The sequence below is a fragment of the Pristiophorus japonicus genome, chromosome 18 (assembly GCF_044704955.1).
Source record: "Pristiophorus japonicus isolate sPriJap1 chromosome 18, sPriJap1.hap1, whole genome shotgun sequence".
NCBI lineage: Eukaryota > Metazoa > Chordata > Chondrichthyes > Pristiophoridae > Pristiophorus > Pristiophorus japonicus.
In genome coordinates this window covers 71,581,848-71,608,360 of record NC_091994.1, presented here as the reverse complement: position 1 = coordinate 71,608,360, position 26,513 = coordinate 71,581,848, and the positions used below count along the sequence as shown (strand labels likewise).

Genomic DNA, 26,513 nt, shown 5'->3' with positions numbered 1-26,513 from the left:
GTCTCCCTCTCTCCCCCTCTCCCCAGTCTCTCTCTCTCCCCCCCACCCCCCACCCCCCAGTCTCCCTCTCTCCCCCTCCCCCCAGCCTACCCCCCTCCCCCCAGTCTCCCCCCAGCCTCCCCCCCACTCCCCAGTCTCTCTCTCGCCCCCACCCCCCGGTCTCTGTCTCTCTCGCGTCAGGTCGGGGCGGCATGGCTCGGGTCGAGGGCTCAGTGGGCAAGGTTGTCGGAATGATTCCAGTTCGGGGCCGGCACTTCCGGTTCGGGCGGGAGGCATTGAGGGCGGAGTCTCGACAGACTCATGTGCAGAAGGACAGAAAAAACACGGTACAAATAGTCAGTCCCATATTTAACGCAATGCTCCTAGTCATTACTCAGCCAAACTGTGAAGCCATTTTCACGAGCAATCAGTAAGGAGCTATTTGGCTGTAAATGTCTGGCTCTTACGCCGACATTGCTCACAAACATTGTAAAGTCCTGTCCCCTCAGTACAGATTCACACGAGGCATGTAGTGAAGTCAAGGTCACTCTAGACCTGCGCCTTTATTTCACAGCTCTGGAATGCTGCACTTGCCTGAGACCTGCCCTTATATACCTGTCTCTTGCAAGTGCATCCCTGGTGGTAAGGTATGCTGGTGGTTACAGGTCATATCTTATTACAGTCATGTATAGCATGTTAGGATACAGTTTTATATATAATAATGTAAGATACATGACACACATCTCACCCAACATCGGGCCTGTGGGAAAAGCACCAGTCTCTGTGACTCGGGTGAACAGCACAGACTCACGCTGGGTAAATAAAAGATCTAATAAATGTTCCCAGAAGTGCCAGTCGATTCAGGAGTAGAGGATTCATGTTATGTACAATTACTTAGAATCTACAACACAGAAACTGGTCCGTGCCAGTGTTTGTACTCCACACAAAGCCGCTTCCACTCTAAATATCTCTTCCCACCCTGCCCTCATGTCCCTCTATTCCATTCTCCCTCATGTATGCAGCAACTGTCCCTTAAACGCCGGTTGTATGGGTAGTCAGAGAACACAGATTATAGATCCTACATTACGATACTTCAAGAGTACTTCATTGCCTGCCTGTAACATGCTTTGGGACAACCTGAGGTTGTGAAAGTTACTACAGAAATGCAAATTCTTTCTTTCCATAATTGGCAAAAAAACTAGGAGGAGAATTTTTTTGGTCGTGATCTGGAATGCACTGCCTGAAAGTGTTGGGAGCAGCTTCAATAATCATTTTCAAGAGGGAATTGGAGAAATACTTGAAAAGGAAAAATGTGCAGGGCGATGGGGAAGGAATGAAGGGGGAGTGGGACTAATTGTGCAGCTCGTTCAAAGAGCCGGCACAGGTACGATGGGCCGAATGGCCTCCTTCTGCGCTGCACGATTTTACGTGCATCAATGTGGAGCAGTGCCCGATGTACCGAAGTTGAATCGCGTGCCTTTCCCACCTTGTTAATTGCCTCTCTGTCCCCCTGGTCGAGGTTGCTCTCAGGCCCCTGGCGATGTTGTTCTGTAGTCAGCCACTAGGAGGTGCACAAGAGCCTTGTCTGTCGGTTTTCCCTCTCTACGCGGCACGGCTGAGACAGAGGGTCTGTGAGCTCTCAGTCAGTCAGCAGTGTCGTTTTATGTTGCTGGGCTGTATGGATTGCTGTCTAGCATTGGGCAAAATCAGTGAGCAGAAACACAACGCTGTCACCGTGTCTTGCAAACATCCCTGCTAATGATCCCAGCGCTGTGAATCCACGGTGTCAGTGGGTAGCACTCTCGCCCGAGTTTGAACTTAAAGAGTTTCAGTCCCACTCCAGAGACTTGAGCACAAAATCTACCTGGTCCTTCAGTGCAGTGCTGAGGGAGTGCTGCACTGTCCGAGGTGCCGTCTTTCGGGTGAGGCATTAAACCGAGGCCCCGTCTGCTCTTTCTAGGGGACGTGAAAGATCCCATGGCACTATTCAAAGAAGAACAGGGGAGTTATCCCCGTTGTTCCAGACAATATTGATCCCTCAACCAACATTGCCATAACAGATTATCTGGTCATTGTCACATTGCTGTTTGTGGGAGCTTGCTGTGCACAAATTGACTGCTGCATTTCCCACATTACAACAGTGACTTCAAAAGTACTTCAATGGCTGTAAAGTGCTTTGGGACGTTTGGTGGTCGTGAAAGTTGCTCTATAATTTCCAGTCTTTCTTTCTTTCAATATAAACAGGGCAAGAGGAGAATTAATGAAACTGTCATATAAAGGGCTCATGGTTTAACAGAGAGGATAGGTCCGTACCAGCTGAATGAACCTGCTGCTATGGGAGCTTTCCTTCTGCGATAATTGGAATAACAAGCTCACTGCACCTTACAACAACATGAACTTGACACGCAGAAGGGGGTATAATGTCCTCGTACACTGATGTCACTGTACACATGATGTTCATAAATGGGCAGCACTACTTCAAAAAAATGGCAGACCCTTTCCTGCCACTGATGGTGTCAGCCGTGGCTCAGTGGGCAGCACTCTCGCCTCCGAGTCAGAAGGTTGTGGGTTCAAGTCCCACTCCAGGGACTTGAGCACATAAATCTAGGCTGACACTCTAGTGCAGTGCTGAGGGAGTGCTGAAAGGTACACCGACAAAGAAAGCTGTTGGGGGCACCGCTCAACGGGCACAATGTTTCGCAGGCTGAATTTCGAGGGAGGTGGGGGGTCCCAGTGGTGCACACACTGACGACTGCCAGAAACCCCCCACCCCTATGCTGAATTTAGCTTGCTGCGGCCATTCGACCAGAAATCGGCGGCCGCTCAACTCTGCCGCATGGCCGTGGCAATCCGGCGGTAACAGGCCTTATTCGGGAGCTGAATTTCGGCCCCTACTTCTCCAACACCCTCCGCACTCCAACCTTCTTCCCTGTGCCAAAGTGTCTGGTTGAGAATTGGAGCTGGCCATCCATTGACTGAATGAGCACAACATATAGTTCAGAAGTATTTCTGACTTCAACCAATCGACTTTCCAATACAGTTTAATAAGGTCTGAGAAAGATTAATGGCCGGGAATTAGCTGAAAACATGCTCTGAAACAACAGCGCATGTACGGTGCAATGCCAATTGTTGGCGGAAAATATTGAAGAAATTCAGGCGTCAATGAGATACAAATGTATTAACACTACGTCTGATTTTCCTCGATCTCTGACGTCAATTCTGCAAAACCCTCTGTCGCTCATTGCTGTGGCCCGGCACCCACACGCAAAATTCTACTGGGCTATAAATATACGCCGAACATTTCAGGCACAACAGGACCCAAAGTCATATTTCTGGCGTTTCATTCCAAAAGTCCAAGAGTCGTCGAGGAGGCGCGGCGGGAGTCGGAGGAGGCGGCCTATAAAAGGCCCATTAGTTGGGGAGCGGCGGCAGCGTCGAGGAGGCTAGCTGGTGCAGGGAGAGAAGGCAAAAAAGTAGAAAGAAATCTAAGTGTGACATCACAGCCAAGGGGTAAGTGATTGGTGTGTAGTTTTTCTTTTTTCTTTTCCTTTATCAGTAGGTAACCTTTATTATTGTTGTTGCCAAATTAAGTTAATCTAGGGGTTAAGTCATGGCAGAAGAGCTCAGACACGTGTCATGGTCCTCCTGGGCTATGTGGGAACTTAGGGACGCTTCCAGTGTCCCTGACAACTACATGTACGGGAAGTGTACCCTGCTGCAGCTCCTGACAGACCGCATTGCAGCACTGGAGCTGCAGGTGGATTCATTCTGGAGCATTCGCGATGCTGAGGATGCCGTGAATAGCACGTTTAGTGAGTTGGTTATACCGCAGGTAAAGGTTACACAGACAGATAGGGAATGGATGACCAGCAGGAAGAGCAGTGGAAGGAAGGTAGTGCAGGGGTCCCCTGCGGTTATCCCCATGCAAAACAGATACACCGTTTTGGGTACTGTTGGGGGGGATGACTCATCAGGGGAGGGCAGCAGCAGCCAAGTTCATGGCACCATGGGTGGCTCTGTTGCACAGGAGGGCAGGAAAAAGAGTGGGCTATAGTGGTAGGGGATTCTATTGTAAGGGGAATAGACAGACGTTTCTGCGGCTCCAGGATGGTATGTTGCCTCCCTGGTCCAAGGATCAAAGATGTCTCGGAACGGGTGCAGGACATTTTGGAGGCGGAGGGTGAACAACCAGTTGTCGTGGTGCAGATAGGTACCAACGATATAGGTAAAAAAATGGGATGAGGTCCTACAAGCTGAATTTAAGGAGCTAGGAGTTAAATTAAAAAGTAGGACCTCAAAGGTAGTAATCTCAGGATTGCTACCAGTGCCACGTGCTAGTCAGAGTAGGAATTGCAGGATAGCTCAGATGAATACATGGCTTGAGGAATGGCGCAGAAGGGAGGGATTCAAATTCCTGGAACCGGTTCTGGGGGAGGTGGGACCAGTACAAACCGGACAGTCTGCACCTGGGCAGGACTGGAACCAATGTCCTAGGGGGAGTGTTTGCTAGTGCTATTGCGGAGGGGTTAAACTAATATGGCAGGGGGATGGGAACCTATGCAGAGAGACAGAGGGAAAAGATAGAAAGAAGAAAAGTAAAAGTGGAGGGCAGAGAAACCCAAGGCAAAAATCAAAAAGGGCCACATTACAGCAAAATTCTAAATTGGCAAAGTGTGTTAAAAAGACAAGCCTGAAGGCTCTATGCCTCAATGCGAGGCGTATTCGGAATAAGGTGGATGAATTAACTGCACAGGCAGCATTTAACGAATATGATATAATTGGCATCATGGAGACATGGCTCCAGGGTGACCAAGGCTGGGAACTCAACATCCAGGGGTATTCAACATTCAGGAAGGATAGACAGAAAGAAAAAGGAGGTGGGGTAGCGTTGCTGGTTAAAGAGGAAATTAACGCAATAGTAAGGAAGGACATTAGCTTGGATGATGTGGAATCAGTATGGGTGGAGCTGCGGAATACCAAAGGGCAGACAACGCTAGTGGGAGTTGTGTACAGTCCACCAAACAGTAGTAGTGAGGTTGGGGACAGCATCAAACAAGAAATTAGAGATGCGTGCAAAAAAGGTACAGCAGTTATCATGGGCGACTTTAATCTACATATAGATTGGGCTAACCAAACTGGTAGCAATGCAGTGGAGGAGGATTTCCTGGAATGGATTAAGGATGGTTTTCTAGACCAATATGTCGAGGAACCAACTAGAGGGCTGACCATCCTAGACTGGGTGATGTGTAATGAGAAATGACTAATTAACAATCTTGTTGTGCAAGGCCCCTTGGGGAAGATAGATCATAATATGGTAGAATTCTTTATTAAGATAGAGAGTGACACAGTTAATTCAGAGACTAGGGTCCTGAACTTAAGAAAAATGTACCTTCGATGGCATGAGACGTGAATTGGCTAGATTAGATTGGCTAGTGATACTTAAAGGGTTGACAGTGGATAGGCAATGGCAAACATTTAAAGATCACATGGATGAACTTCAACAATTGTACATCCCTGTCTGGAGTAAAAATAAAACGGGGAAGGTGGCTCAACCGTGGCTAACAAGGGAAATTAAGGATAGTGTTAAATCCAAGGAAGAGACAGAAAAAGCAGCAAACCTGAGGACTGGGAGAAATTTAGAATTCAGTAGAGGAGGACAAAAGATTGAATTCGGAGGGGGAAAATAGAGTATGAGAGGAAGCTTGCTGGGAACATAAAATCTGACTGCAAAAGCTTCTGAGCCGTCTGCGGAAAAGAGTGTTTGAAGACCAGGCCCGCAAATCTACCACCAAACTCATGGTCTACAGGGCTGTAGTAATACCCGCCCTCCTGTATGGATCTGAGGCATGGACGAGTTATAGAAGGCACCTCAAGTCGCTGGAGATATATCGCCAATGATGTCTCTGCAAGATACTGGACAGGCGCACCAACATCAGTGTCCTCGACCAGGCTAACATCCCCAACATTGAAGCACTGACCACACTCGATCAACTTCGCTGGGCAGGCCGCATAGTACACATGCCAGACACGAGACTCCTGCAGCAAATGCTTTATGCGGAGCTCCTTCATGGTAAACAAGCCAAAGGAGGACAGTGGAAATGTTATAAGGACACCCTCAAAGCCTCCCTGGTATAGTGCGACATCACCTCTGACACCTGGGAGACCCTGGCCGCAGACCGCCCAAGGTGGAGAAAGTCCATCTGGGAGGGCGTTGAGCTCTTCGAGTCCCAACGCAAAGAGCATGAAGAGGCCAAGCGCAGGCAGCAGGAGGAGCGCGCGGCAAACCAGCCCCACTGACCCCTTCCCTCGACGAATGTCTGTCCCACCTGTAACAGGGTTTGTGGCTCTCGTATCGGACTGTTCAGCCATCAAAGAACTCACTTTGGGAGTGGAAGCAAGTCCTCCTCGATTCCGAGGGACTGCCTATGATGATGATTGATATGTGAAGAGAAAAGGATTATTGAAGACAAACGTAGTTCCTTGCAGTCGGATTCAGGTGAATTTATAATGGGGAACAAAGAAATGGCAGACCAGTTGAACAAATACTTTGGTTCTGTCTTCACAAAGGAAGACACAAATAACCTTCCGGAAATACTAGGGGACCGAGGGTCTAGTCGGAAGGAGGAACTGAAAGAAATCCTCATGAGGCAGGAAATTGTGTTAGGAAAATTGATGGGATTGAAGGCTGATAAATCCCCAGGGTCTGATAGTCTGCATCCCAGAGACTTAAGGAAGTGGTCTTAGAAATAGTGGATGCATTGGTGATAATTTTCCAACAGTCTATCGACTCTGGATCAGTTCCTATTGTCTGGAGGGTAGCTAATGGAACACCACTTTTTAAAAAAGGAGGGAGAGAGAAAACGGATAATTATAGACCGGTTAGCTGACATCAGTAGTGGGGAAAATGTTGGAATCAATTATTAAAGATGAAATAGCAGCACATTTGGAAAGCAGTTACAGGATCGGTCCAAGTCAGCATGGATTTATGAAAAGGAAATCACACTTGACAAATCTTCTGGAAATTTTTTGAGGATGTAACTAGTAGAGTGGACAAGGAAGAACCAGTGGATGTGGTATATTTGGACTTTCAAAAGGCTTTTGACAAGGTCCCACACAAGAGATTGGTGTGCAAAATTAAAGCACATGGTATTGGAGGTAATGTACTGACGTGGATAGAGAACTGGTTGGCAGACATGAAGCAGAGAATCGGGATAAACGGGTCCTTTTCAGAATGGCAGGCAGTGACTAGTGCGATGCCGCAGGACTCAGTGCTGGGACCCCAGCTATTTACAATATACATCAATGATTTGAATGAGGGAATTGAGTGTAATATCTCCAGGTTTGCAGATGACACTAAGCTGGGTGGCGGTGTGAGCTGTGAGGACGCTAAGAGGCTGCAGGGTGACTTAGACAGGTTAGGTGAGTGGGCAAATGCATGGCAGATGCAGTATAAAGTGCATAAACGTGAGGTTATCCACTTTGGGGGCAAAAACACGATGGCAGAATATTTTCTGAATGGCGGCAGATTAGGAAAAGGGGAGGTGCAACGAAACCTGGGTGTCATGGTACATCAGTCATTGAAAGTTGGCATGCAGGTACAGCAGGCGGTGAAGAAGGCAAATGGCATGTTGGCCTTCATAGCTGGGGAATTTGAGTATAGGAGCAGGGAGGTCTTACTGCAGTTGTACAGGGCCTTGGTGAGGCCTCACCTGGAATATTGTGTTCAGTTTTGGTCTCCTAATCTGAGGAAGGACGTTCTTGCTATTGAGGGAGTGCAGCGAAGGTTCACCAGACTGATTCCTGGGATGGCAGGACTGACATGTGAGGAGAGACTGGATCGACTGGGCCTTTATACATTGGAGCTTAGAAGGATGAGCGGGGATCGCATAGAAACATATAAAATTCTGACGGGACTGGACAGGTTAGATGCAGGAAGAATGTTCCCGATGTTGGGGAAGTCCAGAACCAGGGGACACAGTCTAAGGATAAGGGGTAAGCCATTTCTTCTCAGAGAGTTGTTAACCTGTGGAATTCTCTACCGCAGAGAGTTGCTGATGCCAGTTCGTTGGATATATTCAAGAGGGAGTTAGATGTGGCCCTTACGGCTAAAGGGATCAAGGGGTATGGAGAGAAAGCAGGAAAGGGTACTGAGGTGAATGATCAGCCATGATCTTATTGAATGATGGTGCAGGCTCGAAAGCCGAATGGCCTACTCCTGAACCTATTTTCTATGTTTCTAAAACAAAATAGGGAAGCAGCAGAAGGACGGGGAAGTGGTTGGGCCACTTTTGGCCTTGTTCTGAACACTCACAAAGCTTTAATAAGAAACGCCTCAACATCATTGAAAAAAAAGTCTTCAGTTACCAGAGAGCCTTTTGAAAAACAAGACCATCCAGTCCCAAATTGAATGGGTGCTAAAATTGGTTGGGAGCACAATGAGGCATATTGTATGTCGTGGAGTGGATCACTTACCACATGATTTTACAGCACCCCTCCCTGAGTAACTAAACTAATAACACTGTAAACATTTTAATCGTGAAGAAAGTGCCTCTTTAAACCAAAATCAAAACATTGAAAATAAGGGTTAAAAGCAGAGACAAGAGAGACACCAAACTGACAATCTGCCTGCCATCATGAAAACCTTTTTATTTATAAAGTCATTGGGGAGCTGAATAGGTGAAAGAGATGCATCTCCATGGTGACACATTTATCGAGTGAAGGCTGTTTAAATGGGAAAGGAAAGCTCACAAAAGTAAAAAGATAGCTCGGAAAGAGGATTAACGGAATCAGAGAAATAGGACAAAGGGACGAACATTTATACCTGTCCCCCCCCCCCTTCCCCCCCAATCCATTCAAAAAGAGAGCGTATTAAAGCTGAAGGTATGTGTAGGATTGGTGGCTAGAATGAAAAGATCTTGTGGACCTGCGCCGGTTAATTTGTACATTTATTACCCTCTTTCTCCTCTTTATTTTCTCCTGAAAACCTCAACTACTTCCTTATTCTTCATGTGTGAGTCTTCACGGTGAGAACATGCAACCTGACGTCACTCCTCAATGGCCGCTCTCTAGTTTTAGGATGACCTATTGATCTGGAGTAGCTGTGCCCGAGTTCCCAGCTCAGCATGGACTCCCAGGCCCATGGTCAGACAGTCCAGCATCCGGGTCTCCTTCCAGAAAAAGGCAGAGCTCCCAATGGTCCCAACTCAATTTCTGGAATTAATTGGTATTATTTCTCTTTGTGCACTGGTGGGTAAAGGCAGAGGCTGGCGAGCAACTAAGCCATTGGGAGTAGGTTCAATGATCAATACCCGTCTGATCGGAACTGGCCGACTGTGGCCAGGGCTGCCGTTTCAGTCTTGGGGCTGGCCTGGCCCTCCCCCATCCAACCACAACCTCCCCCCCCCCCGCCCACCACACCCTCCACCTAACACCTCACCCATAGCAACTGGAACTGCCCCCCCAACAACCACAGTAACCACGACAGACCCCCCCCCCCACAACCATAGTAACTAGGACTGCCCCCCCACAGGTGCTACATAGATGCAAGTTGTTGCCCACAGTATCTCCTACACAACAGGCACCTGTAGAGCCACAGGCCAGTCAGAAAGAATTACCTTCAGAGCAGGAGGAGAGGATGGGAGAGGTGAACATCGACAGAGCAACAGAAATCTTTAATGCGAGATCCTGGGCTGAGAGTTAGGCCAGAGAGGGTCAGCTCCGTGTCCGCAGTAATCAGTTAACTAGCCCCGAAGGGGAAAGGGTTGGGCAGAGGCTGTGTGCATTTAGAACGTAGCCAAAGCCAAACTTAGTGTGAGAACCAGGAAAAATAAATTGAAAGGAAAGGAAGTCAATTGCCCAGAGTTATCCTTGGCTGACCAAGACCTCACAATACATCCTTTTATTCTGCTCTTAAAAAAATATACAATAGTGAAGTGATGCATGTTGAAGAATGAATAATTTAAACCTCATTAACATGCAGGATATCAAATCTGGTGAATGCTATATTGTTTTCCAATTCTATCACCCAGTGTCAATATAGAGCACTCCCAGGTCAGGCAGTTCACAGCCAGCTGCTAAGTAACCTTTATTCAACATTATTCCTTACATCCGAACTCAGAAAAGCACCAATCAGATTCGTTTCCACACCCACACAAGCCGTGCTTAGGCCCTCCCTGACCGAGATGGCCAGTTATGTGCCAACTAACGGCAAATCGAAGGCTTGGCACGGATGGCAAAATATCTTGCCAACTCTCGACGGTGAGGCTCACCCTTTCCGCAAGGCACGAGAAGGTAACTGGAGTCCCTGGGGAGCCCAACCTTGCCAAGTGTCAGAGACGTCAGGCAAAAAGGGGAAAAGGCCAGGAGAATCGAGGAACAAGGGTGACTGGGCCTTTAACAGGCACTTTTGCAGGAATCATTTGAAGTTTTATGCTTTTTCATGTGGTATCGTTCTACTGGTATAGAGATGCCGGAGAGTTGCTACAATGGCTTGTCGTGTACAGGATCGTGTGGCCTCGACCCCACTGCATCTAACACACAAACAGAATGACCCGCATCTGTCCTCAAGGTGAAAGGTCATATTTTGGAAGCCCGAAGAATATAATGAACAATGTTACAAGACTGACTTCAACATGTTCAAAAACTGGGAGCAAGAATATCTAGGAATAACGGCGACCAATGGCTGGATTTTCGGCTCGTTGCCGCCCCTGTTAGTGTCCCGGAGGGGTGGCAATGGCAGCGGTGAGCTCTTCCGGGCAGACGGCCAGCTTCCAGCGCCCCGCCAGGACATTCCGTGCCAGTTTCGGCGGGGCACGGAGCATTACCTGCCGGAGGAGACGAGCCGGTGTGCAATGTCCCTTTCGCGACACCGGATCAATTTTTGGCTCCCGCCTGACCCGTAGCGCTCCGTAGAGCGCCCCCTGGTGGGAACGCCTGTGAAAGCGGGTGTTTCAAGCTGTCGAGGCTGCAGTGAGGTAAGCACTGTCCACCTCAGGTAAGTGTGACTGGTTTTAATTTAACTTTTTTTGCGATTTATGTTGTGGTGGTGTGGGCTGTGTATTGGGAATGTTTTTTTTTCAGGTTTATTATTTTTCCCCGCCAGACCTCTCAGGGCGCTCCGAGGCCGGCAGTTTAACTCGGGATTTTTTTTTTTTAATTCGTAGCCAATCGTTCCAATTCTTTGTCAAATCACAAACGCCAGAGGTCACCTTGCACACGCCAAGGATCACTCTGCGCCAATGCTCTTAGCCAAAAGGCCTAGAGCCACTGCACCGTTCCTAGAAGTACTGCAATACCAGGTTCGTGCCATGGAGGTGGATGGGTCAGGTCCCCCACACACCTCCTGTTTCCAAAAAAGCAAGCATATACCTTCCTGATCCAGGGAGAACCACCCGGAGGTCATGGTGGCTACTCCCCTGTCAGGTCAGTTACGCATGATCTTAGCCAAAAGGCCGAGAAGCGATTGTCGCTTGCTCAGCCGGCCTAGTGCCCTAAGAGAGGTGTGTAACGCCTCCATTAGTGCTCCGCCCCACACTCAGGGCCCAGCTGCCCAATTTTGCTGACTGAGGCGCAAACTGTTCCCAGGTGGCATCAGGACCACCCCGCTGCCATTAACGCCCCGAAATCTTAAACGCCGAAAATCCAGCCCAAGTCTTTGTAAGTCTCACTTCCACTTGTTTAATGCTGGCGATATATCACTGATCGATGGACTGAGTGCACAAGGCAGACTAAGACATGAATACCTTCAGTCATTACTGCACAATGTCCCCAATTTCCAAGAACAATTGGATTGCAGTGGTATATCGTCCAGCTCTAAATGCAAGATACCACCCACAGGATTCATTCAGTAACCCTGGGCTCGGATTCCTCAAAGTGCATTCTTTTACCCAAACAAGTCTGCCCAAATTTCACTCATAGTCCCACCTGAGTTCCCAGACAGCGCGTAAAACAAGGAGAAGTTACTGACGGAGAATTTCCACATGACTACTCCTGCTCCCCCGACGTAACTCTGATGCAAGATCGGCGGAAACACCGTGAATACCAAAGTTACACCGGTGGAGTGGGAGAAGCTCTGAGGAAATTCCGGGGCAATGATCCTGACCTGTGGAGAAACCAGTTTGTAATGCAATGCTTCCCTTTCACAAGTTGTGGCTGAGGGAGAGTGCAGCAACGGCATACGGTGCATTGTGGGCAGGGCGTTATCGCTATGGCAACTCGTACTCTGCAGTTACCCGGCGAACCTCAAACTCCATTTGGACTTGCAGTTATAGAATGATGATGATATCATCGGCAGTCCCTCGGAATCGAGGAAGACTTGCTTCCACTCTAAAAGTGAGTTCTCAGGTGACTGAACAGCCATGATCATATTGAATGTTGGTGCAAGCTCGAAGGCCGAATGGCCTACTTCTGCACCTATTTTCTATGTTTCTAATACGGGAATTACAGTCTCTGTCATAGGTGGGACAGACAATGGTTGAAGGAAAGGGTGGCTGCTTTTACAAGACGTGGGAGTTTGAAGGACATTCGCTGGGCAGGAGTTGGGCAAATAGCTGCCCGCAAAGGCCCTTCTCCCAGGGATGCGTGCGATCCAAGACAGATTCAGGTGCATGGTCTTTGGGTGTGTGTGCATCCCGTACGCACTGGAGAGGCTGAAATTTCAGGGCCAATGTTTTGGGATACACTCTATGAGTAATTTGAGACATGATGTGGTAAGTGTAACAGGCTTAGGAGGAACCGGTGACTTTTGACCTATGGTTCCCAAATCTCTCCAGCACCGGGAGTTCCCTCGTGTCATGTCTGGGTCTGTTGTCGACTAATTGATAGCTAGGATTAGTGGAAACTCCATTATCATTGCATCATGCAACTATCAGGGTGGTAGATGGCAACTAGATGGACCTTGGTCTTTTTTCATCCAGCAATTCCTGTCTTCCTGTGCCCATCTGAGCTACAAATGCAATTTGCAATTCCACATGGAATGTGTTTTTCAGATTACTATTAAAAAGTCTTGCATTTATGTCACACCTTCATGAGTTCAGAATGTCCAAAAGCACTTTACAGCCATGAAGTACATTTGAAGTGTAGTTACTGTTGTAATGTAGGAAACGTGGCAGCCAGTTTGTGCACAGCAAGCTCCCACAAACAGCATGAGATATATGACCACATCATTTGTTGTAGTGATGTTGGTTGAGGGATAAATATTGGCCAGGACACTAGGGACAACTTGGCTGCTCTTTTTCGAAATAGTTCCATGGGATCTTTTGCGTCCACCTGTGGGAGCAGACGGGACCTCGGTTTGATATCTCATCTGAAAGACGGCACCTCCGACAGTGCAGCGCTCCCTCAGCACTGAACTGGAGAGTCAGCCTAGATCTATGTGCTCAAGTCTGTGGAGTGGGACTTGAACCCACAGCCACGGACAAGAGTGCTGGTACTCATCATCATCATAGGCGGTCCCTCGATCACCTGCTCGATACAGAATGACTTTCAGGGATTGGCAGTGGTCAGAAGGCTAAATTTGCATGTGCGGCTTTTGATCAGCTATCCATGCCGATCTCTGTGGGCGCACAGAAGTCTTGGGAGTTACTGCCAGTGCTTGGAATTCGCTGGGCAATGTGATAAAGGCCCAGTGCAAGATCCAACAGCCTCATCACTCTGTACAACTGCTTCCACAGGGAGCAATTCCACGATGGGAAGCATTCCACCTCAGCATTCTGATTCTGAGTGGCACTGCCTTGGCATCCTAGCTGCACCCTCAGCATGAGTATTTTGGCAACATTTGTAATTCTAACCATGGCATTAGAGAAATAATAAAATAATATGAAATCCATCTGCTTCGTTTCTCTATATTTCTGACATCCAGATTGCATAATGCCCAAAATTGTATCCCAACTCCATTACAGTTCCCCTTCTGATTCTTATCCCGGAGTTCCTCCAACATCGGCCACTTTTGTTTTTTTGTTATCTCTTACAACAAAGACCCCTCCCATTACGGAACAGGGTTGAATTTGAGCTACTACAGCCTATACCAAAGATGCACTGCTCCACCAATGGGCTGAAATTGCTGTTTCTTCAATGGGCATTATCTGTGGAACTCTCTGACCCAGAGAGCTGTGGAGGCTGGGTCACTGAATATATTTAAGGTGGAGATAGACAAATTTTTTGAATGATAAGGGAGTCAAGGGTTATGGGGAGTGGACAGGGAAGTGGAGCTGAGCCCAGGATCAGATCAGCCACGATCATATTGAATGGCGGAGCAGGCTCGAGGAGCCAAATGGTCTACTCTTGCTCCTATTTCTTATGTTCTTATGTTTATCTCAGAGTTGTGGACGGGTCCGCAGAGTTTCGCCAACGATTTGACCTTCATTCAGGCCGCAGAAGATCACACACTGAAGGAAATGTTGCCGTGGCAACGCGGAGCCATAAAGGAAGTGCCAAACACAAGGACTGAAATCAGCCACTTACCCAGCGTGTGCTTCCGATTACTTCAACCTGTGATGAATGACACTCGGCCTTTCAATAAATCCTTTACACTCGCCTTTCAATAAATCCTTTACACTCGCCTTTCAATAAATCCTTCATATTAATTTTCACAGCTAATCACCATTTTCAAAGTGAAGTTTTAAAACGTGGTTTAACACAGGGTTTGGAGCAGAAAATGTGCCAACTATTCATTGGACCCAATAGTTGCTCAGCAATTGGACTGGAGGGTATAACGACATTCCGTGTGTGTTCATCAGTTAGCCCCACCTTTTAGATAAATACCGAGCTCAACAAGAGCCTGCTCTGCACCCTCTATTTATTCCACAGGTTGGCTCCTCTCAGGGAGGACTTATAATTTAATATTTTAATCATTTCATAAAAAATTTGCAATTGTACTCCTTGGCCTAGAGGTTCACCGATGCCGTACCTGTCTTACAGGTGTAAAATGGCCGCCTAAGAATCCAACATGGTGGGCAGAGTGCGCGCACACGTACCGCGCCGACCACCATATTGGTAAAGGCTCTAGAATAGGCATCCAGAGCTCGTGCCTAAAACAGCTGTCAGGCCCTTTTCATGCGTAATTAGGAGTCCTAATGTCTGTTTGAGGCCCCCTTCGTGAAATTAGGCTTAGCTGAAGGTGGCGTTTCTGGGCCTGCTGTGCTCGGGATGATCAGGTCTCCATGGCAACGTAACCAAGGTCCTCACCACATACGTCCATTTAAAAAAAATACTTATCTGACAGCGGAGCTGGGAGAAGCAAACGTGCTCGTCCCCACTCCACACAAGTCCCGAAGGCCCTTGCCACCCCCTACTCAGCCACCTTCTGATTGCCCCCCTTTCCTCAATGCCCCCCACCCTCCGATCACACCCCGCCCCCTCCCTCGCGCCTCAGGACCAACCCGAGCGGTGCCGGCCCAACGAAACTGACTAGCTGCCCCTGGATGCCGCCGTGTGCCGTCCGCAGCTCACCGACAAGGTGTTGCCGAGGCCCGAGAGCTCCTTTACTCCATCACTGTCGCTCCTGTAACCAAGCCCAAGTACCGTTTCTACTGCCCTACACTGCACTCCAGTTATTCTAACCTTGTGTAAACAGTGACCAAAGCTGGGTACTATTCCAGCTGTGGGTGAACTAAATCACCGGTGGGGGGGTCACATTCATTTTCCTTACCTCACACTCAAACTTTCCTTAACCTCAACCCAAGATTGCCACCGTAACCTGGCAATGAGGTTTCCACACCCTGCCATCACCATTGCCAAAGGGTTTTAAACTGCTCAGATGTCAGCCTCCATTTTGTGTTACCACTGGATCACATTCTGTATGAATGTCCCTGATAAAATGCAACATCCCCACCGACACCTGGGAGGCCCTGGCCAAAGACCGCCCTAAGTGGAGGAAGAGCATCCGGGAGGGCGCTGAGCACCTCGAGTCTCATCGCCGAGAGCAGGCAGAAATCAAATGCAGGCAGCGGAAGGAGCGTGCGGCAAACCAGTCCCATCCACCTTTTCCCTCAACGACTATCTGTCCCACCTGTGACAGAGACTGTGATTCCTGTATTGGACTGTTCAGTCACCTGAGAACTCAGGATTTCAAGGAACTGCCTATGATGATGATGATGATGATGACGACATCCTGTATCTTCAGGTCCGTTCCGAGCACGGAGTGTCAGTGGTAACACTCTGGTCTCAGTGTGAGAAAGCCCCACCCCAGAGACGTGAGCACGTAATCTCGGTTTATGCAGTGCAGGGCTGAGGTGCAGTCTTTCAGATGAGGCTTAAATGGAGTCTGTTGAAGAGGACGTAACATATCGCACAGCACCATGAAGAAGTGCAGGGGAGATGTCCAGGAATTCTGGCCGATATTTAACCCTCAACCCACCAACCTCCCTGCCCATTTATCTCATTGCTGATCGTGGGATTATGCTGTGCGCTGTTTGGCTGACGTGTTTGCCACACCACAGCAGTGACTGTACTTCCAAAGCAGTTCATTGGCTGCCCTGAGGATGTGAAAGGCGCTATACAAATGTAACTTCTTTCTTTCTCACAAGTGTCAGTGCATTTGAATAATGCTTACAGCTGCAGGACAGAGGGAGATCCCAGCACACCACTTGCATGATGGTAACACTCACCTGGGCCACAGGGATGTCCTCAATGGCTCAGGGTTGTACATTTAATGACCCTTGCTCCGGCATTGGGCTCCTTTCCCCCCACCATCTGCCCACCCACTTTGAGCTTCTGAAAATGGTCATAAACCACTCAAGAGATACACCCATACAAAGGGTGGGACTACTGCGTGTAGGTAATATCTGGGTCAAGGCAGCTCTGTAATATGCCAAGCAGCGATACCCGAGCTTCTGCACGAGTCGGACACTCCCACATAAAAGGTCCGGTCCCACAGCGCTGTATTCCCGGGTCACTTGTGCGCCCCCTCAAGGGAGCAAGGCAGCCCCCGAGCATAGAAAGAATAGTGAATAATGAGGCCAATGCAGTCTGTTTGATTTCACTGGCAGTGATACTTAAAATCATTACACATATCAAAGGGTAGGTTTGTTTAACCACTGAAAATATTGGGAACTGTTCCAGGGCTAGCGTTGTATTTGGTTAAAGTTTTATTGCAATATTTACTTTGGAGAACCCTTTGATTTGGTTCTGTTTCTGCCGTTGTGTTTACTGTGTGTCTAGCGTCGTGCTACTAGAATAGTCACATCTGGCTGCTACGAAAACTCATTCCGAAGGGAATATTGATAAGACAGAGGAATGGGCAAAAACAAGTGACAGATGGAAGCGAATGTCGGTGAGTGTGATGTGGTACACTTTGGTAAAGAAAACTAAAACAATTATACTTTGAACGGGGGAAATATGAGTCATGTAGAAGCAGGATTTTGGGGTTAAGATTCAGAAGACATTAAGGCCACAACAAAAAGCTAATGGAATACTGAGTGTTAAAGGAAGAAAGACTTGGATTTATATAGCGCCTTTCACGACCACCGGACATCTCAAAGCGCTTTACAGCCAATGAAGTACGTTTTGGAGTGTAGTCACTATTATAATATAGGAAATGCAGCAGCCAATTTGCACACAGCAAGCTCCCACAAACAGCAATGTGATAATGACCAGATAATTTGTTTTTTTGTTATGTTGATTGAGGGTAAATATTGGCCAAGACACTGGGGATAACTCCCCTGCTCTTCTTCGAAATAGCACCATGAGATCTTTTAAATCCACTTGAGAGAGCAGATGGGGCCTCGGTTTAATGTCTCATCTGAAAGACGGCACCTCCAACAGTGCAACGCTCCCTCAGCACTGCACTGGAGTGTCAGCCTAGATTTTTTTTGTGCTCAAGTCCCTGGAGTGAGATTTGAACCCACAACCTTCTGACTCAGAGGCAAGGTACAACATTTTAAAGTTGAGATAAAAGCATACCTGTGATAATTCTCATGCTAGACATCACTCAGGTTTTTGCACATTGTTCTTGCCTCACAAGGACAGAGAACATCTTCTCATAAAACCAGACTTTAAATCACTCTGGTCTGTTTATTCAAAAAAATCCCATAAATGTTTCCTGTTTCAGCTCTGCTTCCTTCCATATAACTCTTTCCTACATCGTTATATTATTCTACTCAAAGGATCAGTTTGGGGTTGGATAGAGAGGAAATTTGGTCAGATTGAGCCTTGATTGGGAGCTGGATGACTCAGTGAGCCTGGATGGGCTGAAGTGTCTTCCCTCGTTACCAGTAAAGTGAAAATCCCAGCTGTTAAAGATTGGCTCAGTGGGTAGCACCCCTCCCTTAGAGACAAAAGGTCATTTGGAGTGGGATTTGAATCAGAGACTTGAGCACAAAATCTAGGCTGATACTTCAGTGCAGTTTTGAGAGAATGCTACAATCTTGGAGTTGCCATCTTTCCAATGAGGCGTTAAACCGAGGCCCTGTCTGCCCTCTCAGGTGGACATAAAAGATCCATGGCACTATTCGAAGAAGAGCAGGGGAGTTGCCCTGGCCAATATTTAACAGTTAATAAACATTCACTAAAACAGATTATCTGGTCATTTATTTCATTACTGTTTGTGGGAGCTTGCTGTGCGCAAATTGGCTGCTGCGTTTTCCTACATTACAACAGTGACCACACTTCAAATGTATTTCATTGATCGGGATATCATGAAATATGCTAAATAAAATGCAAGTTCATTCATTGCTTCTCTGTTGACAATGGAGCAGTACACAGTGGGTGTTAACAATCAGCATGGATGACTGGTGCACTGTCCCTTATTTATAGTGTTCTCCCTCGACTCCGCTCTGGAATACATAGAATGTCATTGAATATACAGCACAGAAACAGGCCGTTCAGCCCAACCGGTTCCTGCTCCATTCGAGCCTCCACCCATCCTTCCTCATCTAACTATCATACCATCCTCCCTCATACGCTTATCGAGTTTCCCCTTAAATGCACCTAAAATATTTGTCCTGTGGTAGCAAGTTCCACATTCTCACTACTCTCTGGGTAAAGAGGTTTCTTCTTGCAATGTGTCCATCTGTGAGTATGCTCGCAGGTTTGTAGAGCTGTTTACAGCACGCAGTGTCCACCGATACGCTCGCGGCCTTCACGAGAGGTGAGCACCGGAGGGACTGAAGTGCATCATCACCCCCGGCAACCACACTTTTATTTGATTTGTTTAATGGTCCAAAGTTTAATTTATTAATTTGTTGGTTCTAGTGCCTCTTTAATAAGGGGGCACTTGATTTATAGTTTTACATTAAAATAATTGTTGAGTTGGGAGTGGCTTAGCCAGTCACGTGATGGTCACAAGACTCAATAAAACCCCAGACAGTTGGGTTCAGGGGATCCACGATGAGGCAGATGGTTGTGAGCCCGGTGGAGCAACTGGTAATGTGCAATGTGATTGTTAAACCTTTTGCAAATAAGCCAAGTAGCTCTTAACAGCAATGTGTTGCTATTAATTCTTTAGCAAAGAACTCATGAATACATTACAGTTCTGAATTCCCCATTTGATATCTTTAGTTTTGCTCCTCCCCACTAGTAGAAACATTCTCTGTGTGCCTACTCTATCAAGTCCGTTCATATAAGACCTCGAGTAGGTCACTCAACTTTCTCCTTTCAAGAGAAAAAGAGACGCAGCCTGTTCATCCTTTTCTGATAGGTATAACCTTGCAGTTCTTGTAAATCTTTTTTCTATCCTCTTCAGTGCCTCCATATCCTTTTTATAATATGGCGACCAGAATTGTACGCCGTACTCCACGTGTGGTTTAACCAAGGTTGGATACAACTTCAGCATGACCTCTCTGCTTTTCAATTCTATACCTCTAGAAATTAACCCAACTGCTCGGTTTGCTTTTTGTTAACCTGCATCGCTACTTTTAGTGATTGATGAACTCCTCGATCCCTTTGCTCCTCTACTCCATTTCGATTATTGCAACAATAACAACGTATATTTATATAGCACCGTTAACGTAGTGAATCATCCTAACTATTTACAATCTATATTAATGACTTGGATGCAGGGACTGAGTGTAACGTAGCCAAGTTTGCTGACAACACAAAGATGGGAAGAAAAACAATGTGTCAGGAGGACACAAAAAATCTGTAAAAGGACAGAGACAGGCTAAATGAGTGGGCAAAAATTTGGCAGATGGAGTATAATGTTGTAAAGTGTGAGGTTATGCACTTTGGCAGAAAATAATCGAAGAGCAAGTTATTATTTAAATGGAGAAAGATTGCAAAGTGCTTCAGTACAGCGGGACCTGGGGGTACTTGTGCATGAAACACAAAAGATTAGCATGCAGGTACAGCAAGTGATCAGGAAGGCCAATGGTATCTTGGTCTTTATTGCAAAGGGGATGGATTATAAAAGCAGGGAAGTCTTGCGACAGGGTATTGGTGAGACCACACCTGGAATACTGCGTACAGTTTTGGTTTCCATATTTATGAAAGGATATACTTGCTTTGGAGGTAGTTCAGAGAAGGTTCACTAGGTTGATTCCAAAAATGAGGGGGTTGACTTATGAGGAAAGGTTGAGTAGGTTGAGCCTCTGCTCATTGGAATTCAGAAGAATGAGAGGTGATCTTATCAAAACTTATAAGATTATGAGGGGACTTGACAAGGTGGATGCAGAGAGGATGTTTCCACTGATGGGGGAGACTAAAACTAGAGGACATGATTTTAGAATAAGGGGCCACCCATTTAAAACTGAGATGAGGAGGAATTTCTTTTCTGAGAGTTGTAAATCTCGCTGCCTCAGAGAGCTGTGGCAGCTGGGTCATTGAATAAATTTAAGACAGAGATAGACAGTTTCTTAACCGATAAGGGAATAAGGGGTTATGGGGAGCGGGCGGGGAAATGGACCGAGTCCATGATCGGATCTGCCATGATCATATTAAATGGCGGAGCAGGCTCGAGGGGCCGTATGGCCTACTCCTGCTCCTATTTAAGCTTTTATGTTCACAGGAGTATTATGAGACAAAAAATGTGACACCGAGCCACATAAGGAGAAATTAGCGCAGGTGACCAAAAGCTTGGTCAAAGAGGAAGGTTTTAAGGAGTGTCTTGAAAGAGAGGTAGAGAGCCAGAGAGGTTAAGGGAGGGAGTTCCAGAGCTTGGGGCTCAGGCAGCTGAAGGCATAGATGCCAATGTTTGAACGATTAAAATCAGGGATTCTCAAAAGTGCAGAATTAGAGGAGTGCAGATATCTCGGGGGGGTTGTGAGGCTGGAGGAGATTAAAGAGATCGGGAGGGGCGAGGACACGTAGGGATTTGAAAACAAGGATGAGAATTTTGACACCTAGGTTACGAACAGTCTGGTTCAGCCTCAGACAGAAGTTGGGGAGATGGATGGAGTCAGTGGCTCGGGAACGGAGTTTGTGGCAGGGACTGAAAACAATGGCTTCGGTCTTCCCAATATTCAAAGAAACAGAAGAGACGAGTCCAGTGAAAGCAGGTTATTCGCACCAACTAAAGGAACGACACACAGCCCTCGGAAGTTGGAATTAATCAAGTCAAAGAAGGGGTGAGCTGACGCTTAATAAAAACATCGGAGAGCACAGCAAGGGGAATTTTCAGGAATGCGAGCCTCTTACAAAAATCAACAGGGTTCATCCGGCCTCGCACTCCTAAAATAAAAACGAATTAAAGAAAAAGAATTGAATAAGAGGCATACATCAACAGAGGGACAAACAGATGTCAATTAATCTCAGCAAACGCCCTGCAGTAAAACTAAGTTTTTCAGGTCCTTGCAAGATCATTCAGCAGTGGTTACACGGAGGTCGGGGGTGGCAGGGGGGTTGCGGAGACTTCAAAATACACACGGACCAAAACTCGGCAGCCAGTCGCTGAAGAGGATTCCTCCCCCCGTACACAGCTCCTTAATGCCACAACACAATCCCCCCCCACCCCCTCACTTACGCCACACCAGCAATGTTGGTTTCACGCACAGCTGGGCTTGTAGCTCCGCCCAATAGCGCTGCGGCACTGGGTGACACGGTCAGATAGGGCTCACGTCTTGGGCCACGGTCAATGAGCTGCTGGGGTAGTTGTGGGGGGATTTTTATCGGCCGATTTTCTCTCTCCAGGGACGCCCGCTTGGAAAGTGTATGTGCGTGCATATGAGTTTGCATGCGTAGGGGACGTGCGAGTGGGAGCGTAAGGAGAGAGTGGGAAAGTGTGTGAGCACTAGAACATAAGAATTTACAGCAGGAGTAGGCCATTCGGCCCCTCGAGCCTGCTCCGCCATTCAATGAGATCATGGCTGATCTTCTACCTCAACTCCACTTTCCCGCCCGATCCCCATATCCCTTGATTCTCTTAATATCCAAAAATCTATTGATTTCTGTCTTGCATATACTCCAGAGACCTCTGGGGTAGAGAATTCCAAAGATTCATCACCCTCTGAGTGAAGAAGTTTCTCCTCATCTCAGTCCTAAATGGCTGACCCCTTATTCTGAGACTGTGACCCTGGTTCTAGACTCCCCAGCCCAGGGGAAACATCCTCCCTGCATCTACTCTCACCTGTTATTCTTCTAAACTCCAGAGAATATAGGTCGAGTCTACTCCATCTCTCCTCATAGGACATTCCTCCCATCCCAGGAATCAGTCTGGTGAACCTTTGTTGCACTCCCTCTATGGCAAGTATATCCTTTCTTAGGTCAGGAGACCAAAACTGCACACACTACTCCAGGTGCGGTCTCACCAGGGCCCTATAGAATTGCAGTAAGACATCTTTATTCTTGTACTCAAATCCTCTTGTAATAAAGGGCAAGTGTAAAACTGGCGCTCCACCCGATCCTGTGGATTTCCTGACTGGCGGGTTGGGTTAAAATGATGCTCCCAATGTCTGGTCCAGTTGCTGACCTTCTCCCAACACCGAGTCACGAAGCACCAGGCTTCAGCAAACAGGAGAGAAAACTGTCCAGAGAAAAGGACGAAATGTTTTGCCTCACTGACTCATTGAGGTTATGCAGGAGAGATGGGTTGGTGATGTTTATCTGGAATACACAGCTGACTGGATTTAAACGTGGTTCACCTTTAGCTTTTTTCATCAGTCCAACAATTTCTAGTTCCAGTCACAAACTAAAGTCCTTCCAACTTTTTAATCCTTTGCATCAACCCACTAGGTTTCAGTTTTTAAATTTAAAACCGCTAATGTTACAGTTGCTCAATTTTCTCATTGAATCCTCGAGTACTTTAATAGATAACGCTCTCCTTCTGTCATCACTTCAAGAAACCACCCAAACTCACTAATACAGACAGCACTTCATGCTTGGCTCTGGGTAAATGAGTGTTTTACACTCTGTCCTTTCCAGAGAGTATCCGCCCCCCTCTCTCGTATCCATCCTCACCTTCTTTCAGAAGGAGGCACATTTTTCCCTAATAGCATCCAGACCCTGAGCTGGATAAGCACAGGCCACCTGCTTCGAATTAGGAATTGAGAATTCAGCTCAAAATCCATCCTCCACGAAATAAAATGTCCTGTTTTATCCAACGAAGCTGTCACAGGTCAATCATTTATCAAACTGAGCGATCAGCTGAACATTTAAACAGGAAAGAGATAAATGTACAAGCGAACAAAGTCTTATCCCAAGGTCCCTTGGAGTCAGTCTGCAGTCTCCCAGAAGTGCACTGCAAATAAAGTGACTGTACAGAGTGCGGGTTAGCACACCGTGCTTTCACCTCTGGGGCTTGGGTTCGGGTTCAAATACACCTCAGATTGACGGGGACGAATGCCCTCCCTTTGTGGCGTTGCAACAGCTTCAATCCAATCCGCAGCAAACAACCCGTGCCGACATTTCCAGTTGCTGGTGTCACGATGTGGCTGATGTGGAGCAGGAGGGCTCTGGCTCGAGGGTGAAGTGTGCTGGGGCCGAGCAGACTCCCCAACCAGGGGAAACATCCTCTCTGCATCTACCCTGTCAAACCCTGTAAGAATTTTGTATGTTTCAATGAGATCACCTTTCATTTTTCTAAACTCGAGAGAATATAAGCCTTGTCTACTCAATCTCTCCTCACAGGACAATCCCCCATCCCAGGAATCAGTCTGGCTCAAGGGAGCGCTCTCACCTTGGTGAGGTCATGGGTTCATGTATGGAAAAAAAAGGTTAGATCCATACAACTTTTGTTTCCTTCCCTTCGTTAAACTCACTTGCTTTGTTGTGAACCACGGAGGTTTGCAGTACAGAACGAGGCCGTTCAGCCCATCGGGTCTGTGTCAGAACAATCTATATCTAATCCTACCACCCTGATGAGCTGCCCCATGTACTGGATACTCAGCGGAGGCTGTGCTGAAGGCGAGTGAAGTGCTTGTGCACACACTTACCCAAGAGATGCTTCATGATGGCCTGGTTCTTGTCCCACACGCTGTTGAAGGTTCCCCACCTGGACTTTCCATCGGGCAACGGGTTTGCCTTAATCCAGGCCCCACAGGCGTAATTATAGAAATTGTGGCAGGGGTCAACGTTTTGATCCAAGGATTTGAGGACACTGCTGGCGACGATGACACAGGACTCGGTTAGACAAATCTTCGGGGTATCTGCAACACAAAGCAAAGCACACTGAGATCCAACAATACTTTGGGTTAAATCTGTACCACCCAGTCAGTGCCCATGGGCACTGCAAAAACACGCACATAAATTTGGTACTTTGAAAATAAATTCAGCCAAACTATTTTGAAACTCTTGCTAGGACTCGGGACTTGCCAGGGCAATGCTGTACATGTATGACCTTCACAGTCTGTGGAGCCGACAGACTTTTTAGGGAGCGAGCGTTCTCTTGTAATGAAAAAGATCCAGGTGTGTTTCTTTCTCTGCAATTAATGACTTAACAAAATGGTGGCATCGAGAGCTCGGAATGCATATCACTCAGCAGGTCATTGGTTGGAGAGAAAGTCAAGCATTCTTCCATTTTTAGTTTAAAAGAGGAATCGTACTGCCCCCTCGTGCTTTCCCTCTTCCACATCCGGGGAGATAGGAACATGGGAATTACTAGACAGGAAAAGGCCAAGATCCATCGAGTTCGCCTCCTCCCATCCTGGCAGGCGATTGATACAATGATAATAGAGGTTGACTCATCACGGCAATCAATTTCTATCAATTAGTCTACAACAGACGCAGACATGAGGTGAGGGAAAGTCCAAGTGTGCTGAAACTGTGTTTGTAAAGGATGTGTAGAAGATTGCGCTACACCGGAGTGTCCAAAATGCTTTGTCCTTGTGGTTTACTCCAGAGATGAGCCCACAGTCCCAGCGGGAGCCATGCTTTAGGAAGCACAGGTCAGAGGTCAGGCTAGAACACCAATTCTCCAACCCGCTCTCCTTACGAGTGCAGCTCCGTTTGGAAGCGTGGCACCAGTCAATTCACCCTGGAAAGTTTCAACTATGCTTCCATTAAATTTGATACGTCTCATTATGAATATCATAGTCGATTCCAAAATAGGGACCATTTTGAAAAAAACTATTTACTCATAAATTTTGAAGGCAGTGGGAATTAACAGGCGAAGTGAAGGACAGAGAAGCTTCTCTTCCACATGTAAAATGAAGAGGAGGTAGCCATACCATCCAAAGATGGGCAGTTGAATCCTGGCCGTCACCTACAATGATTTTCCCTTACACTGCTGAGGTGCTTGAATTGGTTATTGTAATGCATGCACTCGATCTAATGTTTATATTGTCCCCCTCCCCCAAAAGAGTTGTAGAGTTGTTGAGTGCGGTTACATCCATGTCAGGGTGTCCCTGGAGATGGAGCACGCGGTGTCCACCGGTACGCTCGCGGCCTTCCACGAGAGGTGGGCGCCGGAGGGACTGGAGTGCATAGTTACCCCCGGCAACCAAATTTTAATTTGATTTTATATGTTTTAAAGTTTAATTTGTTTTAATTGCTGGTTTTAGTGTCCCCCTCCCCTTTTATAGGGGCACTTGTAAAATATATCATTTTAATGCCCCAAAAAAATCACCAAAAAAAAAATCACAAAAAACCCCCAAAAAAAACAAAAAAAGAGGGCAGTTAAAAGTGTCTGGAGTGTCCCCCAGATCTAATGTTTATTTTGTTTACTCTAAAAGAGTTGTAGAGCTGTTGACTGCGGTTACATCCGAGTCAGGGTGTCCCTGGAGATGGAGCACGCTTGCGGCCTTCCGCGAGAGGTGGGTGCCGGAGGGACTGGAGTGCATCATCACCCCCGGCAACCAAATTTTAATTTGATTACCTTTGTTTAAAGTTTAATTTGTTTAATTGCCGGTTTTAGTGCCTCCCCAACCTTTTAGCTAGGGGACACTTGTATAATTTGCCTCTCGGTGCCCTCGGAAAAAAAACCCCCAAAAACAAAAAAAAACAAGGGGGCACTTGTTTGAAAATGTTTGGAGTCCCACCTCCTTTAATCAGGGGACATTTGATTAATTGATTACAACAAAAATAGTTGTAGAGCTGTTGATCGCGGTTACATCCGAGCCAGGGTGTCCCTGGAGATACAGCACGCTTGCGGTCTTCTGCGAGAGGTGGGCGCTGGAGGGACTGGAGTGCATCAACACCCCCGGCAACCAAATTTTAATTTTACTGTTTAT

The 26,513-nt window shown here is 47.1% G+C and overlaps 1 protein-coding gene and 1 pseudogene across 3 annotated transcripts in view; both read right to left on the bottom strand.

Annotated features, from left to right (window-relative positions):
• ece1 (endothelin converting enzyme 1) overlaps positions 1 to 26,513 on the bottom strand; it is a 294,825-nt gene that overhangs the window by 105,179 nt on the left and 163,133 nt on the right. For all 3 annotated transcript variants that reach the window (XR_011587618.1, XM_070860115.1, XM_070860114.1), the window contains one exon: positions 24,279 to 24,491. Coding sequence is in view for 2 of the 3 variants with exons in the window: in XM_070860115.1 (XP_070716216.1) it covers positions 24,279 to 24,491 (213 nt within the window). In the remaining variant the exon portion in view is untranslated. The remainder of the gene's footprint in view (positions 1 to 24,278; positions 24,492 to 26,513) is intronic.
• Positions 11,240 to 11,441, bottom strand: LOC139229436 (U2 spliceosomal RNA; annotated as a pseudogene).